Source organism: Dreissena polymorpha, chromosome 3 (assembly GCF_020536995.1).
Source record: "Dreissena polymorpha isolate Duluth1 chromosome 3, UMN_Dpol_1.0, whole genome shotgun sequence".
In the NCBI taxonomy this organism is placed as follows: domain Eukaryota; kingdom Metazoa; phylum Mollusca; class Bivalvia; order Myida; family Dreissenidae; genus Dreissena; species Dreissena polymorpha.
In genome coordinates, this window is record NC_068357.1 from 72,201,528 (window position 1) to 72,222,667 (window position 21,140).

The window sequence follows — 21,140 nt, forward strand, 5'->3', positions numbered from 1 at the left end:
TAAAATATACGAACCATATGTTAATATTTTTAAATATGTATTAAATAACAAGTAAGAGCTAAATATGGCTTTTGATGCGTAATCGAACATTGAACTATATTTTTCATGTAATCATTTCCGGCTGATGTTTCAAGGCATCAAAACAAGACATGACATTTGGTGTGTGCCTCAGTTTTGCGTCACAAAATTGAAAATAGTGACTGGCATATGCTGTGTCACTTAATATATGTGATAAAAAATGAATTATTCTAAGTATTTTAATGTTTTTGTGATTTTTGGATTGATAGTTTCCATAGATTCAGTAAAAAATAAAAGCAAGAAAAATATTGGTTCGTCTGCAACAAGTTCAACAAGTCAAAGCCCTGGCTGTTTTTGTAAGGTTAGTAAACAGAAGTTGTTACTGGTCTAAACTGCATATACAATCATTAATTTTGCATTCATAGTTTTGTATGTTGTTTTGTATGTTGTTTTGTATGTTATGTTTAAGTAGTTTATTTTTTCTGTCATGGAATTACCTTATTGCAAAACTTTGCATGTTCTAGAATTTTCATAAAACCTGATCATCTAGCATTTGAATTTCGATAAGTATTTTCCATGGATTAAACCCTCATCATTGATAGATTTTTTACTCTGCTAGAAAAGAACCTTGTTCCAGGGCTTGTTCTGCTATGTATAAAGGGCCATAAAACGGACTCGATCCCAAAGCAAACGGACCCAATCCCAAACCAAGATAATAAAAAGAATTCCCAATTTCCAATAGACAGATACCAACACTGTCGAGTCTGTTTCCTGGGAAGAACCAGTACTTGATGTCTATGGAGAAGATAATGAGAATGCTCCTCGAGTAGGGAGTGAACCAATGAACCTCCGATCGCTAGGCGGACACCTCATCCACTACACCACCGCGACCCTTAATAATGACTTTTAATTTAACCCTTTACCACTTCGATACGTATTTTGATGCATTTATAGTCCCATCCAAAGTTAAATTCAATTAAATACTGTTATTACTAAATTCAAGTGTTTAAGGCTTCAGTTCCAACCCTTAGATACTGATGAGCAGCAAACAGCATAAAACCTGAACAGACTGCGAGTTAATCGCAGGCTGTTCTGGTTTAATGCTGGTTGCAAATGCCATTTTCAATTTGCTTCTTATATGGGAAAGGGTTAACAACCTTTAAAATATTTAACCATAATTAATATGATTTTTATACAAAATTGCCCGGAAAAGACCTTTGTTATAAAAAAAATCCCAATTTGGTCTTTTTGTCAATAAAAAAATCCCAAATTTACCACTTTTATCGATTTAAAAAATTCCCAATTTGACCAGACTCCTTTTCCAAAAATTGCTGGAAAATCCCCTGTGTTCTAATGAAAACTTTATAATATTAGACAGTGCAGTGAAAATACTGACAAGATGGGGCAATTTGCCTGACATTACATTTTTATAGGGAAAATACATGTACGCACCATATTTATTTAATTTCTCATCAGTTTCCATTATTTTAGTACTTATATGCATTACAAATTATGAAATGCATTCAAACTTGGACCACTTTATAAAAGCAATAATTGCAAATTCCAGTAAGTATTTAATATCAGTGCTTTTGAAAATGGTCGTGATCAGTGAAAAAACATGGCCACCAGGGGGTGGGGCAGTTTTCTTTATTAGCTCACCTGAGCACAACGTGCTCATGGTGAGCTTTTGTGATCGCTTTTTGTCCGTCGTGCGGTGTCAACATTTGCCTTGTTAACTCTCTAGAGGCCACATTTATTGTCCAATCTTCATGAAATTTGGTCAGAACATTGATTTCAAAATCGAAATGGTTACGTTTGCTTGAAAAACATGGCTGCCAAGGGGCGGGGCATTTTTCCTTATATGGCTACATATGGCTTAAGTAAAATCTTGTTAACACTCTAGAGGCCACATTTATTGTCTGATCTTCATAAAACTTGGTCAAAAGATTCATCCCAATAATATCTTAGACAAGTTTGAAAATGATGCCGGTTGGTTGAAAAACATGGCCGCCAGGTGGCGGAGCATTTTTCCTTATATGGCTTTAGGAAAACCTTGTTAACACTCTAGAGGCCACATTTATTTTCCGATCTTCATGAAACTTGCTCAGGAGATTTTTCCCACTGATATCTTGGATGAGTTCAAAAATGGTAACCTTTGCTTGAAAAACATGGCTGCCAAGGGGCGGGGCATTTTTCCTTATATGGCTATAGTAAAATCTTGTTAACACTCTAGAGGCCAGATTTATTGTCCAATCTTTATTAAACTTGGTCAGAAGATTCATCCCAATTATATCTTGGAGGACTTCGAAAATGATGCCAGTTGGTTGAAAAACATGGCGGCCAGGGGGCGGGGCATTTTTCTTTATATGGCTATAGTAAAACTTTGTTAACACTCTAGAGTCCACATTTATTGTCCAGTCTTGATGAAATATGGTCAGAAGATTTGTCTTAATGATATCTTGGATGAGTTCGAAAATGGTTACGTTTGCTTGAAAAACATGGCTGTCAAGGGGCGGGGCATTTTTCCTTATATGCCTATATGAGGCTATAGTAAAATCTTGTAAACACTCTAGAGGCCACATTTATAGTCTGATCTTCATGAAACTCGGTCAGAAGATTCATCCCACTAATATCTTGGACGAGTTCAAAATTGATGCCGGTTGGTTTTGATATCTTGGATGTGTTCGAAAATGGTTTTTGTTGCTTTAAAAACATGGCCACCAGGGGCGGGGCATTTTTCCTTATATGGCTATAGTAAAACCTTGTTAACACTCTTGAGGCCACATTTATAGTCCAATCTTCATAAAATTTGGTCAGAAGATTGGTTTCAGTGGTATCTTGGATGAGTTCGAAAATAATTATGTTTGCTTGAAAAAAATGGCTTCCAAGGGGCGGGGCATTTTTCCTTATATGGCTATAGTAAAATCTTGTAAACACTCATAGAGGCCACATTTACTGTCCGATCTTCATGAAACTTGGTCAGAAGATTCATCCCGATAATATTTTGGATGAGTTCAAAAATGATGCCGGTTGGTTGAAAAAACATGGCTGCCAGGGGGCGGGGCATTTTTCCTTATATGGCTATAGTAAAACCTTGTTAACACTCTAGAGGCCACATTTATTTTCTGATCTTCATGAAACTTGGTCAGAAGATTTGTCTCAATAATATCTTGTTATCTCAGGTGAGCAACTTTGGGCCTTTCAGGCCCTCTTGTATGTATATAGTGAAAACATGTTAACAGTCTAGAAGACACATTTTTTGCCCAATCTTCATGAAATTTGGACCTATCTTAGAAGAATTCAAAAATGGTTCAGGTCTTTTAAAAAAAGATGGCCGCCAGGGGGCCATTTGTTGTTCATTCTTCATGAAACTTGGTTAGAACATTTGTTCCATTGATATCTTGGGCTGCAAAGAACAGGTCATTTCTTTTTATCTCAGGTGAGCGACTTTGGGCCTTTCAGGCCCTCTTGTTTTTAGAATTTAAACATTATTGTTTACAGCAGTGACCATTCCCAGAGGATGTTTTTTCATTAGTGATGCATTCAGATGGAATTTAAAGTAACATAAATACTCAAAATCAACAAATATTTCACAAAATATTTCAATAAATAAAGGTTACATATAAAAAATCAGTGTTCTTTATAGCAATAGCTTTTAACGCAAGATCTGGTCTGGTGACATAGATTTATTAAGAAACAAAATGCTTGTTTTTTATTTTGTTGTGGCACAATATATTCCATTTTTATTTCCAGCAACGATATTTATTCAGACAACACACGAGCACTGATAGGTACATGAACATGTGTTGAATTATTATATTGTCCCACAAAAAACAAAAAAGAGCGTTTTGTATCTTGTTAAATAGGTGTAACCAGACCACATCTAGCATTGAAATTTTGGCTATTGCTATAAGGAAATTTGATTTTTTAGGTGTTTATTTTATTTTTCGAAATATTGTAAGAAATATTTGTTGATTTTGAGTGTTTATGGTTTTTAAAGATTTTTATAATGATTTTGTTCTTTTCCTTGAACTTCGAAGAACACTATGATTACTATGTAAAAGATATTATATAAAATAATCTCAATCCTCATCATCATTTAATTTGGATTACAATAGATCTAATATATTTTGGTCAAAATTGTTTAACATGAGGATTTTGTTAACATAACAGCACAAACATTATTTTTTCAATTATTTAACCTGTTTATATGGAACAACATTTAATATAACACTTTTTTTTTCTGACATTGATTCATAATAATTTTCATGTTTACATTCCGTTTTACATGTCCTATATGTTGGCTGCATGAGATATGATTGCTGGGTGATTTAAATGTTGACTTTATTGTAACATGCATTTAGAGCGCCACTTATGTTTGTTATAGTTTTAGACCCATACAGGGTCATGAGATATGGATGTAAACGCCATAAATGTTTAAATATAACCCGATTACCATTGGTAATGGGGGCTATGTAGAAGTCACTTTGTCGGTCAGGGGGACTGTCTGTCCCGAAAATTTCATCCGATCGTCACCAAACTTGTTTAGAAGTTTTTCTAGATGATGTCTAGGTCAAGTTTGAATATGGGTCATGCCAAGTCAAAAACTAGGTCTTGGGGTCACTAAGTGCGGTTTAAACCAAAAGTTTGTCCAGACGATGGCTATGTCATTTATCGTAAGATTTTAAAATGACTTGGTACATTTGTTCACCATCATGGGATGGCGTGTCATGCGAAAGTAGTACGTCAAGGTCACACTTGGAGTTCAAAGGTCAAATGCTAGTCCGTGCCATAACTTTGTCATTTATTGTGAGACTTTAAAATAATTTGGCACATATGTTCACCATTATTAGACGGTGTGTCATGCGAAAGAATAACATCGATATCTCCATGGTCAAGGTCACACTTTGAGTTCAAAGGTCAAAAATGGCCATAAATGAGCTTGTCGGGGCCATAACTATGTCCTTCATTGTGAGATTTTAAAATGATATGGCACATTTGTTCAAAATCATTAGATGGCGTGTCATGCAAAAGAATTACGTCGATATCTGAAACTTCAAGGTCACACTTTGAGTTCAAATGTCAAAAATGGCCATAAATGATCTTGTCCAAGCCATAACTATGTCATTAATTGTGAGATTTTAAAATTACTCAGTTCATTTGTTCACAATCATTGGACCGTGTGTCATGCGAAAGAATTATGTCAATATCTCCAAGGTCAAGGCCACACTTTGAGTTCAAAGGTCAAAAATGGCCATAAATTATCTTGTACTGGCCATAACTATGTCATTCATTGTGAGATTTTAAAATTACTTGGTACATTTGTTCACAATTGGACGGTGTGTCATGGGAAAGAATTACGTCAATATCTCCAAGGTCAAGGTCACACTTGGAGTTTAAAAGTCAAAAGTGGACATAAATGAGCTTGTCTGGGCCATAACTATGTCATTCATTGTGAGATTTTAAAATGACTCTGTACATTAAGTTTGTTCACAGTCATTGGATGGCATGTCATGTGAAAGAATTCAAGAGTTCAATGACAAAGGTCAAAATGGCAATAAATGGTGATGGCATAATAATTTTTAAAAATCGCCATAAATTAGCTTCTCTTGTTTGTGAAGACAGCATGCAAAATAGTCTGTGTCAACACAGCATGTGGGGGTATACCTCAAGTCTGTGACTGGATTGAGGCAGTAATGGAGTAGAATTCATGGTCTAAATAATGTTTGATTCATCATTCTTGTTAGTTTGCATCTTAATACCAATAATTTTTTACAATTATAACAAAAAATCATATCATAAAGCCAGGCATTTTTTCTGTTTTAAATTGATATATTATTAGCAGGGACCATATTATTTTTGGTTTTTCTGGCATTTGGTCTGAGCATTTTTCTTTATTTCCTCAGTCAATATAAAAAGAGCCTTTATCCCTTTAATTGTTTTCATAGAGAGTCATTTGGGGGATATGCATGTCATTTCATTTTTTCTTCAGACACTATTTATACCCCCACTAAACGAAGTTTAGGGGGGTATATAGGAGTGAGCTTGTCGGTCAGTCGGTAGTTTGGATCCGATCTTCACCAAACTTGTTCAGAAGTTGTATCTACATGATGTCTAGGCCAAGTTCGAACATGGGCCTTGTCGGGTCAAAAACTAGGTCACAGGGTCACTTAGTGCGTTTAAAACATTCAGCATGTTGTCCGCTCTCTAATTCAAGTAGTTTTCATCAGAGCTTCACCAAACTTGGTCAGATGTTGTATCTAGATGATGTCTAGGCCAAGTTCGAACATGGGTCATGGCAGATCAAAAACTAGGTCACGGGGGTCACTTAGTGTGTTTTAAACATTGAGCATGGTGTCCGCCCTCTAATTAAAGTAGTTTTCATCCGATCTTCACCAAACTTGGTCAGAAGTTGTATCTAGATAATGTCTAGGTCAAGTTCGAATATGGGTCATGCCGGGTCAAAAACTAGGTTACGTGGTTACTTAGTACGTTTTACACATTCAGCATGGTGTCTGCTCTCTAATTCAAGGTGTTTTCATTCGATATTCATCACACTTGTTGTGGTTTGCTAAAAGCTTATTGATATAGAAATGTGTGCAAACTAAAATCTGGATCTTTCCACACTTCAAAAAGTACTTTAGATATGTTTATGAAACTCTGTATGTAGATGTTGAATTTTCACATTACATGTATTTCAGTTTTTCTTCATACAAAATATGTGATTAATTTGTTAACACAAATAATTGAGAACTAAAATTTGCATCCTGCCAGAACTTAAAACTTTTATGCTCAGTAAATGAAACTATGGAGCTCCTGTGTTTACTCCAACAACTTAAGTCTGTTAGGTGACTGCTCTTTTGTCTGTAACAATGCTCTCGTTGCAAAAAATATTATGATAATATGAAATTTTATTAAGTAAAAAATTTGTTCTACAAGAAACAAAAAGCCGGAGAGGGAAAAGCAGTATTAGTGGCAATATCGATATTAATGAAATGTACATTATGCACCGGTATAACTATAAGCATTTGCACTGTCCATTATGGGACTTTTGTGTTGAAAAATTCCCAGTGAAGTTGAAATACCTTCAAATGGCCCCTTTCAATATTTGGTCATGCAAATGAAACACCACAGTCATAATGTAGGCCTTATGATGTTTGAAATAATACCAGTAGTCCAGAACGTATAAGGTAAAAATCATACTTTTGGTTTATGATTTGGAGCATCATTTTACCTTGAAGTACTTACTCTTTCAGCAGACTTATTTCCATTGTAATACTCTGTTGTGTTTGCAGTTGTTTGGGGAGGTGGATGACTGCACATGCAAGATAGATTCCCTGGAGTCCTTGAACAACTTGCAGGTCTATCCCAGACTGGACAGCCTCCTGGCTCGAAACTTCTTCAGATATGTGAAGGTTTGTATGTCAGATATGTGAAAGTGGGTCTGTCAGATATGTGAAATTGGGTATGTCACATACTGGGTATGTGAATGTCGGTCTTTCAGATATGAAAAGGTTGGTATGTCAGATATGTGAACATGCAACTGTGTGCTGTGTGAATCTGGGTCTGTCAGATACATGTGAAGGTTTGAATGTCAGATATGTGGAGGTTGGTATGTCAGACATGTGAAAGTGGGTCTGTCAGATATGTGAAGGTTGGTATGTCATATATGTGAAAGTGGGTCCGTCAGATATGTGAAGGTTGATATGTCATATATGTGAAAGTGGGTCTGTCAGTTATGTAAAGGTTGGTATGGCATATATGTGAAAGTGGGTCTGTCAGATATGTGATGGTTGGTATGTCAGAAATGTGATGGTTGGTATGTCAGATATGTGAGGGTTGGTTTGTCAGATATGTGAGGGTTGGTATGTCAGATATGTGAATGTGGGTCTGTCAGATACATGTGAAGGTTGGAATATCAGATATGTGAAGGTTGGTATGTCAGATATGTGCAATTGGGTATGTCACAATTGTCACATATGTGAGAGTGGGTCTGCCAGATATGTAATGGTTGGTATGACAGATATGTGAAGCTTGGTATATCAGATATGTGCAATTAGGTATGCCACTGTCTGCTATGTGAAAGTGGGTCTGTCAGATATGTGAAGGTTGGTATGTAAGATATGTGAAAGTTGGTCTGTCGGATATTTTGTGTGTGAAAGTTGGTATGTCAGATATGTGAAGGTTGGTATGTCATATATGTGAAAGTGGGTAAGTCAGATATGTGAAGGTTGGTATGTCAGATATATGAAAGTGGGTCTGTCAGATATGTGAAAGTTGGTATGTCAGATATGTGTAGGTTGGTATGTCAGATATTTGAAAGTTGGTATATCAGATTTGTGTAGGTTGGTATGTCAGATATGTGTGGGTTGGTATGTCAGATATATGAAGGTTGGTATGTCAGATATGTGAATTTTACTGAAAGTTGGTATATCAGATTTGTGTAGGTTGGTATGTCAGATATGTGAAGGTTGGTCTGCAATTGGATCTGTTAGATATGTTAAAGTTGGTATGTGTAATATGTGAAAGTTGGTGTGTCGCATATGTGAAAGTGTGTATGCCATATATGTGGAGGTTGGCTTGTCAGATATATGTGAAAGTTGGTCTATCAGATATTTGAAGGTTGGTATGTCTAATATGTGAAATTTGGTCTATTAGATTTGTGTGAAGATGCGTACGCCATATATGTTTAAGTTGGTATGCCAAATATGTAAAGGGGGGTCTGTCAAATATTTTAAGGTTTGTATGTCAGATATTTGGAAATTTGTATGTAAGATATGTGAAGGCTGGTATGTCATATATTCTGACTTAAATACATTATAGCTGCATTCAATTACTTTGAACCACAAAGCTTTAACAATAAAAAGTCGGGAGGTGCACAAATAATTATATATATTATTGTGTAACAATATATGCTATTTATTTTACATATTTATAATCTATGTTATCTAAATAATAATTATAATTATTTAATCATAATAAAGTATATAAATGCTGATAATTTCCTAAATATTTAGCAAAATGATTTTTATATTCATATTATTATGTTTCTTCAAATTGTTATTTTACTCCTTTATGTACTGTGCAGTTATTAGCTCATCTATTTTTTGAAAAAAAAATTATGAGCTATTGTCATCACCTTGGCGTCAGCGTTGGCGTCGGCGTCCGGTTAAGTTTTGCGTTTAGGTCCTTTTTTCTCAGAAAGTATCAATGCTATTGCATTCAAACTTGGTACACTTACTTACTATCATGAGAGGACTGGGCAGGCAAAGTTAGATAACTCTGGCGTGCATTTTGACAGAATTATGTGCCCTTTTTATACTTAGAAAATTGAAAATTTTAGTTAAGTTTTGTGTTTAGGTCCACTTTTCTCAGAAAGTATCAATGCTATTGCATTCAAACTTGGTACACTTACTTACTATCATGAGGGGACTGGGCAGGCAAAGTAAGATAACTCTGGCGTGCAGTTTGACAGAATTATGTGCCCTTTTTATACTTAAAAAATTGAAAATTTTGGTTAAGTTTTGTGTTTAGGTCCATTTTATTCCGTAAGTATCAAAGCTATTGCTTTCATACTTGCAACACTTACTAACTATCATAAGGGGACTGTGCAGGCAAAGTAATGTAACTCTGACTGGCATTTGGACAGAATTATGTGCCCTTTTTATACTTAGAAAATTGAAGATTTGGTTAAGTTTTGTGTTTAGGTCCACTTTATTCCTACAGTATCAAAGTTATTGCTTTCATACTTGCAACACTTATTAACTATCATAAGGGGACAGTGCAGGCAAAGTTATGTAACTCTGACTGGCATTTGGACGGAATTATGGGCCCTTTATACTTAGAAAATTGAAAATTTGGTTAAGTTTTGTGTTTTGGTCCACTTTACCCCTAAAGTATCATAGATATTGCTTTCATACTTGGAACACTCGCAAACTATCATAAGGGTACAGTAAAAGGACAAGTTGCATAACTCTGGTTGTCATTTTTACGGAATTATGGCCCTTTTTTGACTTAGTACATGTAACTTTGAATATTATGGTTAAATTTTGTGTTTCGATCCACTTTACTTCTTAAGTATCAAGGCTATTGCTTTCAAACTTCAAATACTTTCATGCTATCATGAGGTTACTGTACCTGGCAAGTTGAATTTTACCTTGACCTTTGAATGACATCGACTCTCAAGGTCAAATTATTAAATTTTGCTAAAATTGCCATAACTTCTTTATTTATGATTAGATTTGATTGATACTTTGACAAAACTACTCTTACCTGACATACCACAATAGACTCCACCCAAACCATCCCCCGTGCCCTCCCGGACGTAAAGAATCAAATATGTAATTGTTTTTTAAGGCTGGGGGATTTAGAATGATTCCTAAACAGATATTTAAGATCATTGGAAATTCCTGGTTTCACCCTGTGAGTCCTTTGAGATCACAGTGTAAAGATTTACTTGACAGGAACAATCTCTGATTTAAATGTTCTTGCCATTTCTCGATTTTCCTTGATGGATGTTTCCGCTAATTGAAATCCTATAGGCAATTAAGCCAGTTGCAAATGGTTTTGTTTTATGTTTTTTGTTTGAAATACAACATCTGGCAAATTGCTTTTAATTAATTAAACACGCTCTTTTTATTATATGCACAGGTTTGAAGAAGCAGGGAAATATTGCCTTGCTTCTAACCATGCGTAGGTTGTTCGGTAGGTCAGTCTGTAGAAGGTTCTCACATACATGTAACCTCAGGGACACACTTCAGGTTCTCACATAATGCTGAGACACACTCCAGGTTCTCACATAATGCTGGGACACATTACGGGTCCTCACATAATACTTGGACACACTCCAGGTTCTCACAAAATGCTTGAACTCACTCCTGGTTCTCACATAATACTGGGACTCACTCCAGGTTCTCACATAATGCTGGGACACACCCCTGATCCTCAAATAATGCTGAGACACACTCCAGGTTCTCACATTATGCTGGGACTCAAAATAGGTTCTCATATAATGCAGGGACTCACTCGAGGTTTTCACATAATACTTGGACTCACCCCAGGTTCTCACATAATGCTGGGACTCACTCCAGGTTCTCAAATAATGCTGGAACTCAGCCCTGATCATCACATAGTGCTGGGACACACTCCTGATCCTAACATAATGATGGGACACCTCTGATCCTCACATAATGCTGATACTCACTACAGGTTCTCACATATTGCTAGGACTCACTCACGGTTCCAACATAATGCTGGGACTCACTCCAAGTTCTCACATAATACTGGGAAACACTACAGGTTCTCACATAACCTCAGGGACACACTTCAGGTTCTCACATAATGCTGAGACACACTCCAGGTTCTCACATAATGCTGGGACACACTACGGGTCCTCACATAATACTTGGACACACTCCAGGTTCTCACAAAATGCTAGAACTCACTCCAGGTTCTCACATAATACCGGGACTCACTCCAGGTTCTCACATAATGCTGGGACACACCCCTGATCCTTTAATAATGCTGAGACACACTCCAGGTTCTCACATAACGCTGGGACTCAACCCAGGTTCTCATATAATGCGGAGACTCACTCAAGGTTCTCACATAATGCTGGGATACACTCCTGATTCTCACATAATGCTGGAACTCACTCCAGGTTCTCACATAATGCTGGGACTCACTCCAGGTTCTCACATAATGCTGGGACACATACCTAATCCTCACATAATGCTGGGACATGCTCCATGTTCTCACATAATGCTGGGACTCACTCCAGGTTCTTGCAAAATGCTGGGGCACACTTCAGGTTCTCACATAATTCTTGGACACACTCCAGGTTCTCACATAATGCTTGGGCACACTCCAGGTTCTCACATAATGCTGGGACTCACTCCAGGTGTTCACACAATGCTTGAGGCACACTCCAGGTTCTCACATAATTATTTGGCATATTCCTGATTTTCACAATGCTGAGACTCACTCCAAGTTCTCATATAATGCTGTGACACACTCCAGGTTCTCACATAATGCTGGGACACACTCCAGGTTCTCACATAATGTTGAGACTCACTCCAGGTTCTCACATAATGCTTGGACATACTCCTAATCCTTATATAATGCTTGGGCATTCTCCTGATCCTCACATAATGCTAGGACACTTTTCAGGTTCTCACATAATGTTTGGACATACTTCAGGCTCCCACATAATGCTTGGACACACTCCAGGTTCTCACATAATGCTGGGGCACACTCCAGGTTCTCACATAATGTTGAGACTCACTCCAGGTGTTCACATAATGCTTGTACACACTCCAGGTTCTCACATAATGCTTGTACACACTCCAGGTTCTTACATAATTATTGGGCATTCTCCTTATTCTCATTTAATACTGAGACTCACTCCAGGTTCTCACATAATGCTGGGACACATTCCAGGTTCTAACATAATGCTTGGGCATACTCCTTATCCTCACATAATGTATGGGCATTCTCCTTGTCCTCACATAATGCTGGGACACACCCCTGATCCTCAGATAATGCAGCCTAATACACATAAGGACCTCATAAACTTTTAAAATACACACCCACATGACATGAAATCATATGCTTGTTTTACAGGTGAATTTGATGAAGGAATGCCCGTTCTGGGCAGATGACAGTAAATGTGCCATGAAGAACTGTGCAGTGAAAACATGTACTGCAGTAAGTTGTATTTTGATAATTAATTACTAATTATGTGAATATGTGTTTGTGTATATTTGTGATTTGTCAATTATGGAATCATTTTCATGTTCAAATGCTCATGAACCTCCCAGTCACATGTTTTCATTGGTCAGATATAAGGTCTTGAATCTAAAACATAACTCAAAACAACCTCATGGACTTAATAATAAATTATAATATTAATAATTAATTATAATATTTGAAGAAACATAAGGTCTTTTCTCTTCTCCAAATGAAACACGTTAAAATTTTTATAAACTTGTTACAAGACCTGTTTTAGCTGACAGATTCCTAGCTACTGAAATTCAATACACCTAACACCCCCATGGGAGCTTATTAGTGCTGCAGCTACTTGATGTCATTTAATTAATGTCACTGTGGCCACATGTGACAGTGCTATTACCAGTACATCCATTCACTATAACAGCTGGTACCAGCCTGGCAGCTAATGGTAGAAGTGCTGTAGGAACATTGAATGGACTGAATTATGTTGCAATTCATGTAACTCAACTGTAGGGAATTTTGAGGCAAGAAATTTAAATATTGATTTATAGGAGTTTTTGTGATCTCACTTCTCTAGTTTTATAATAGAAATGCTTCTAAATAACTTGGATATAGTTCTATGACAATTTATTTTAACGAGACATTTAAATCATCTCAATAAAAATGTCATACAATTTCAGCTACACATGGAATTGTATCAATTCTTATAATTGGCTTAAATAATTAATTATATAACTTATTGAAACAGAATTCTCGATGGTCCTTAGTTTAGTTGACAGACATGTGAAGACTGAGTTTTAGCTTTAAAATGTGTTAATCTCTCCCTCACACTAACCTGAGAGTGCCACCCCTTTGCAATATTCTTATATATTGTGTTGAATTTAGGCCATTTTGGCTTGATTCTACAGTAAAGTTATTTATCAGATAAGTTAAACGTTTGTTATTTTATATCAGAAAAAACTGACATAAGTAAGATGTGAATTCTCGCCCATTTACACTGCTTATGTTTTGTTTCTTTTTTCAGGAACAACTACCATATGGATTGAAAAATGCAGATGGAGAATGTAATAAGGTGGGTAATTGCACCAACAGCAGATGGTTATCATAGTTTCAAACATAGATTCAAATTATATATGATTTATCCCTTTACCAATTAGATACGTATTTTAATGCATGTGTAGTCCCTTCGAAAGTTAAATTTCATTATAGACCTTTCTTACTAGATTCAAATTTTGGAGGCTTAATTTCCAACTCTTAGATACTGATGAGTAGCAAACAGAATAAAACCTGAACAGCCTGCGAGTTACACACAGGCTGTTTTGGTTCTATGCTGTTTGCACATAGCCATTTTGCTTCTGAGTGGGAAAAGGTTAAATACTCACAATAAACTACTGTAACCTTTTACAAAATCTGATATGGTTGCACTTTTTAAATTGGACATTTACAGTTTTGGTGCTTATTTCATGACAACAGCTGATCTGGACCCATATTCACCATTCAATTCTTAGACTTAATTCTTAGACAAAAGAATATTCTTGAAATTGTAATTTCATTTCATTTTGAGTCTGTCTTGGCATTAACATCCTTTTTCTTCATTATTCTTTATTAAAAACATTTTGTTAATGACATACTGACCAATCTTGCCTGTATATATTCAATCTCTAAAGTATGTTTTTATGCCTCGGTAGGGTGGCATATAGCAGTTTAACTGACTGTCAGTCAGTATGTCAGTCTGTCAGTCTGTCCGTCCGTCAGAAAAAAACTTTAACATTGGCCATAACTTTTTAAATATTGAACATAGCAACTTGATATTTGGCATGCATGTGTATCTCATGGATCTGCACATTTTGAGTGGTAAAATTTCAAGGTCAACATCATCCTTCAAGGTCTAGGGTCGAAAATACAAAGCCAAGGGAAGTAATAAGCTTTAAATGGACATAATTATCTGACGTGCCAAATTATATTTATTTTTTTTAATAAAAAAAAGCGGCGCAGAAGAATGCATTGTGTTTCTGACAAACACATCGTGGTAAAATGTCAAGGCCAAGGTCATCCTTCAAGGTCTAAGGTCAAAAATACAAATTCAAGGGAAGTAATAAGCTGTAAAGGGAGATAATTATTCAATATTGAAGATAGCAACTTGACATTTGGCATGCATATGTATCTCATGAAGCTGCACGTTTAGAGTGGTGAAAGGTGAAGGGCATACAAGTACCTTAGGTACTTTAAGGTTACCTGTGAATCCACAGTCACGGTAGTGGCTTATAATTATTTGCTTCTAAAAATAGAGATTCATTAGAGACAATTATTTTCAAGGGAAGTAATTTATATAATTATAAATCTCAGATTATATATTTCCTTTCCTAGAATTTAAGTTTTTTTCACAGTTACTGTACAGATTTTTATCCCCGCCAAAATTTTTTTCAGAGGGGATATAGTAATTGGTCCCGTCGGTCTGTTCGTCCGTCCATCTGTCCTTCCGTCCGAAACTTTGTCCGGAGCATAACTCCAAATCTATTCAATGAATTTACTTAAACTTAGAATATAAACAGATGGCAACTAGGAGAAGTGCAGTAACCAAGAACCATAACTCTATCTACATGTGTACCTTAGTTTTTGAATTATCTCCTCTTTTATGACTTTAAAGTAAATTTTTGTCCGGAGCATAACTCTAAATCTTCTAAAGGGATTTACTTGAAACTTAAAATATAAACAGATGGCAACTAGGAGAAGTGCAGTGACCAAGAACCATAACTCTATCTATCTTAGTTTTTGAATTATCTCCCCTTTTATATAACTTTAAAGTAAAGTTTTGTCTGGAGCATAACTAAATCTACTAATGGGATTTACTTGAAACTTGAAATATAAACAGATGGCAACTAGGAGAAATGCAGTGACCAAGAACCATAACTCTATCTACCTTAGTTTTTGAATTATTTCCCTTTTTATATAATTTTAAAGTTAATTTTTGTCCGGAGCATAACTAAATCTACTTAAGGGATTTACTTGAAACTTGAAATATAAACAGATGGCAAGTAGGAGAAGTGCAATGACTAAGAACCATAACTCTATCTACCTTAGTTTTTGAATTATCTCCCTTTATTTAATTTCAAAGTAAATTTTTGTCCGGAGCATAACTCTAAATCTACTGAAGGGATTTACTTGAAACTTGAAATATAAACAGATGGCAAGTAGGAGAAGTGCAGTGACTAAGAACCATAACACTATCTACCTTAGTTTTTGAATTATCTCCCTTTTTTTAATAACAAAGTAAATTTTTGTCTGGAGCATACCTCTAAATCTACTGAAGGGATTTACTTGAAACTAGAAATATAAACAGATGGCAACTAGGAGAAGTGCAGTGAACATGAACCATAACTCTTTCAGCAATAGTTTTTGAATTATCTCCCTTTATTTGTTTTACAAATATTATTCTTCTCTCTAAAAAAAAGTTGTCATTCACGCAAACACATTTCGGTGGGGATTTGGCACTTCTATGACAAGCTCTTGGTTTTTTTTATTATTTATAACTTAAATGATTGATTTGTCAAAGGTTTTTGTTTATGATATAGTTATCATATCTTTCCTGTACTAATTTGTGAATGGTAGGGTTCATTACATATCTGTGGACTTATGTCCATAGATACATGATGAACTCTGGCTATGATCTCTTTGATAAACCACAGGCCTTGGTTGTCAGTGATGTCTTACTTGGTCATTTTTGACTGTCTACAGACACCCCCTCATGGTTGGATTGGACAAAATCCAAGGGAAGTAATAAGCTTTAAAGGGAGATGATTTCTATACCTGCCAAATGATAAATAGAAATTTTATTTCAAAGCGACGCAGTAGGGGGCATTTCGTTTTATCTACCAGTGCACATTAAGGTCTCATTGGCCACCGTGCACTGGTCTATTTTGGATCTAAATTATATCTTTGGCTAATACCCGGGATGCCGGGGTAAATTTGACCTACTTTGGCTCAAAATTAAACTTTTTCCCGTGAAAGGTCACAGGGGCAGGTCCAGCTAAAATGACTCCGTGAAGGGGCGTGGGACCTGAAAATAAACTTTGAAGAACAACAACAACGGGCATTGTGTTTCTGACAAACACATCTCTTGTCTTGGTAAAGTCTTTTATTTCTTCTTAAAGCCACACACCTTGCCTCTGACTTTGAAATGAAATACATGTTAATCAATACATATAGATGCAATTTGAAAGTGTGCAAAATTGTCATTAAATCTATAACCTAGTTAGCAAGCAATTAATTATTTTTCAAAAGGTACTGCTTTTAAAACTGAAAGTAGGATTTCTAGACGTGTACGTCCATTCATTTTGACAAACACTCTTATTTTTAAGGATTAGAGCGTAAAACGGTCGGAATTCTACCTTGTAACAACCAGATATATTCTTATTGGCATAGATAAAATTAAATCTATAGCCTAGTTAGCAAGTAATTTATAATTTTTCCAACAGTACCGCTTTTAAAACCAAAAGTAGGATTTCTAGACGTATACGTCCACTTTGACAAACGCGATTATTAGCTCGGCTGTTTTCGGAGAAAACCCGAGTTATTGTCATAGCCAGCTCGTCGTGAGGTCCGTCGTAGGCGTCGTGCTAAAACCTTAACATTCGCTCTAAAATCAAAGTGCTTCCACCTACAACTTTGAAACTTCATATGTAGATGCACCTTGATGAGTTCTACACGCCACACCCAGTTTTGGGTCACTAGGTCAAAGGCCATGGTCACTGTGACCTCCTTAAAAAAAAAATCTGACAAGCTTTCATAGCCGAGCGTTGGCACCCGTTATGCGGTGCTCTTGTTTTTAAGTGCACAAAAGACAGATTTATACCTTGTAACCACCAGATATATTCTAATTGGCATAGATAAAATATGTTTCATATTTATACTTAAATTTACTATGCCAAATAAGGTGTGTGGCTTTAAGTCTGAGAATGGGTTGGTGAAAACAGGCCCTGACCACTAGTTTCATAGGCACATGTCAGTGTCAAATTTATATGATATTTCAGTATGCAAAGGAGGCGCAGCCGGAGTCTCCCAGGACAGCGCCCCCTGGTGAGAAGGATGAGGACTGCTCTGAGCCACGAGGGGACCTGGGATATCTCAACACAACCATCAGGTCACACCATGTTCTGTCTCTTTCCAGTAGTGTTTCCTTGTTTTTGTTAAAACAATTATATCTTAGCTTGTTGTATTTTATTTATTTCTTTTATTATTTTTTTTTAATATGTTGTTAAAAACTACGTTTAACCGTAGTACTTTGGTTGAATAGCGTTTGAATTTGATGGAGATATAATTGAAAAACATGATCTGAGTTTCAACCTTTGGCAATAAGTGTGACCTAAAGAATTTTTAATAGTAACTTTTTCAAGTTGATCAATTAATCATGTATTTTACTCCACATGACACAGTTTCAAACTTAACAAAACTGGTCAATGATAATTTTGTTTTGTTTGCTTGTTTAGCAAGGAAAGTGAAGAAGCATTCAAAGACTGGACCAAGTACGACGATGCACAGGAGACATTCTGTGAGCTAGACGGTAGGTGTTGTCTTTGTTATGTTTACTGGACAGTGTGTTATTAAACTGAGATTGTATTCGAGCTGTGACTGTAAAAAAGCAGGGTTCCCAGCCAACCTGGAAATCAGGGAAAACATGGAAAAAGATTTTCACTTTTTTTAGTCTCGGAAAAATCAGGGTATTTTGGAAAAGTTCCTGAAATCAGGGAAAAATCAGGGAATTGTTGTTTGGTCAGACTTTTCCGACTTGTGTCAAAAAGTCCATACAAAATTAAAACAGCAAATTGATGCCTTAAGGCATAAAGCTAATGAAGTGGAAGACAACAATATTAAGAGGCAGAAATGTGTTGTTAGTAAGCTATCTGCTTCTCTGCAAAGGGTCAAGGAACTTTCTGAGTTGAATTACATTGAATTTCTCTTAATACTGATGTTCGAGGTACTGTTCAAAAATCATTATGATAAATTACATGTAAAACTTTATGAAGATTCTCTTAGTACTGTTGTTCCTGTTACAGTTTAGAAATGTTGAATTACTCAACAATATGTTCCAATTATTGTTGCTAAACAAACATTAATTGAAAATAAATAAAAAGGGGAGGAAAGGATGGCTGTGAGGGGAGATTGGAGGCCATTGCTTTAAAATTACATAAATATAATACATGTTATTGTCTGCAATTGCTATTTATTGAGGGTGTCTAAAACAAGAAATAGGTCGAAATTTTGATCCAGGAATTTCTATTTTCCATCAGGGAAAAATCAGGGAATTTTGTTACAAAAAGCTGGGAACCCTAAAAAGGGTTTAATTCATGTGTGTAAAGTGTGGTCCCAGATAAGCCTGTGCAGTCCACACAGGCTAATCAGGGCCAACACTTTCCGCTTTTATGGTATTTTCCGTTTACAGAAAGTCTCTTCTTAGCAAAAATCTAGTTTAGGTGGAAAGTTTCGTCCCTGATAAGCCTATGCGGACTGCACAGGCTAATCTGGGACAACCCTTTACACACTTGCATTAAACCCCCTTTTCACAGAGGGAGGCTAATTTTAAGTAAATGGTGTCAGCTTTGAGTGGAACACATAAAGCTGAAATTTTCACTTCTGCATAAATAACCTTTCCAATCTGTTATTGTGGGTACTTGTGGGTTTTTTTCATACTGAAAACATGGATTAAAACTGATCTTTCTGAAATTGCATTTGTTGTGTAAGAACAATTAAAAATTTGAAAAAATAAACATATCTACAACTTCATAATATATGGCTTAATATGTAATAGGTTAATAATTTTATCTGAGGTACATTACAGTTTTGCATGTCTGTCATATCACTGCCGACAACACTGTATGTCTGTGATATCTATTCAGAAAAAAACTGTATTTCTGTGATATCTCAGCAGGCGACACTGTATGTCTGTGATATCAATGCAGAAAACACTGTATGTCTGTGATATCTCAGCAGACAACACTGTTTGTCTGTGATATATATGCAGAAAACACTGTATGTCTGTGATATCTCAGCAGGCGACACTGTTTGTCTGTGATATCTGTGCTGACATCGGTGTATGTCTGTAATATCACTGCAGAAAAGACTTTATATCAGTGATATCTCAGCAGACAACACTGTATGTCTGTGATATCTCAACAGACCACACTGTATGTCTGTGTGATATTCTGCAGAAACACTGTATGTCTGTGATATCTCAGCAGATGACAATGTATGTCTGTGATATCTCTGAAGAAACACTGTATGTATGTAATATCTCAGCAGACAACATTGTATGTTCGTGATATCTCTGCAGAAACACTGTATGTTTGTGATATCAGCAGACAACACTGTATGTCTGTGATATCTCTGCAGAAACACTGTATGTTTGTGATATCTCTGCAGAAACACTGTATGTCTGTGATATCTCAGCAGACAACACTGTATTTCTGTACTATCTCTGCAAACAACACTGTATGTCTGTGATATCTCAGCAGACAACACTGTATGTCTGTGATATCTCGGCAGACAACACTGTATGTCTGTGATATCTCTGCAGAAACACTGTATGTCTGTGATATCTCTGCAGACAACACTGTATGTCTGTGATATCTCAGCAGACAACACTGTATGTATGTGATATCGCTGCAGACAACACTGTATGTATGCAATATCTCTGCAGACAACACTGTATGTCTGATGTCTCTCTGCAGACGACACATCCCCCAACATGCAGTACGTGGACCTTCTTCTGAACCCTGAGCGGTACACAGGCTACAAGGGCGAGTCCCCACACCGTATCTGGAACAGCATCTACAAGGAAAACTGCTTCAAGTAAGGCACAGTAACTGAAGTTGGATGCAGTTTTGAGTCATCATTCATTTATAGGGGAAGGAATTAATAAAAGTATCGCATTAACCAATTACATCCATGCAAACAAGAAGACCTAGGTACAATGAATAGATTGCTTCAATAAGACCTAGGGTCATTGAATAGATTGCTTCAATAAGACCTTGGACAGGGAATAGATTGCTTCTATAAGACCCAGGGACAATGAATAGATTGCTTCAATAAGACCTAGGGACAGCGAATAGATTGCTTCAATAAGACTTAGCTACAATTAATAGATTGCTTCAATAAGACCTAGGGTCATTGAATAGATTGCTTCAATAAGACCTGGGACAGGGAATATATTGCTTCAATAAGACCGGAGGACAATGAATAGATTGCTTCAATAAAACCTAGGGCCATTGAATATATTGCTTCAATAAGACCTTGGACAGGGAATAGATTGCTTCAATAAGACCTAGGGACTATGAATATATTGCTGCAATAAGACCTACAGACAGTGAATAGAATGCTTCAATAAGACCTAGGGACAA

General features: G+C 36.2%; 1 protein-coding gene across 2 annotated transcripts in view; it reads left to right on the forward strand.

The window, feature by feature from the left end:
• Window positions 1-107: 107 nt before the first annotated feature.
• Window positions 108-21,140, forward strand: part of LOC127874718 (ERO1-like protein beta) — a 37,125-nt gene continuing 16,092 nt past the window's right edge. For both annotated transcript variants that reach the window (XM_052419256.1, XM_052419257.1), the window contains exons 1-7: window positions 108-379; window positions 7,314-7,433; window positions 12,640-12,723; window positions 13,772-13,819; window positions 17,778-17,887; window positions 18,234-18,307; window positions 20,472-20,592. In XM_052419256.1, the coding sequence (XP_052275216.1) occupies window positions 239-379; window positions 7,314-7,433; window positions 12,640-12,723; window positions 13,772-13,819; window positions 17,778-17,887; window positions 18,234-18,307; window positions 20,472-20,592 (698 nt within the window). In that variant the 5' untranslated portion in view covers window positions 108-238. The remainder of the gene's footprint in view (window positions 380-7,313; window positions 7,434-12,639; window positions 12,724-13,771; window positions 13,820-17,777; window positions 17,888-18,233; window positions 18,308-20,471; window positions 20,593-21,140) is intronic.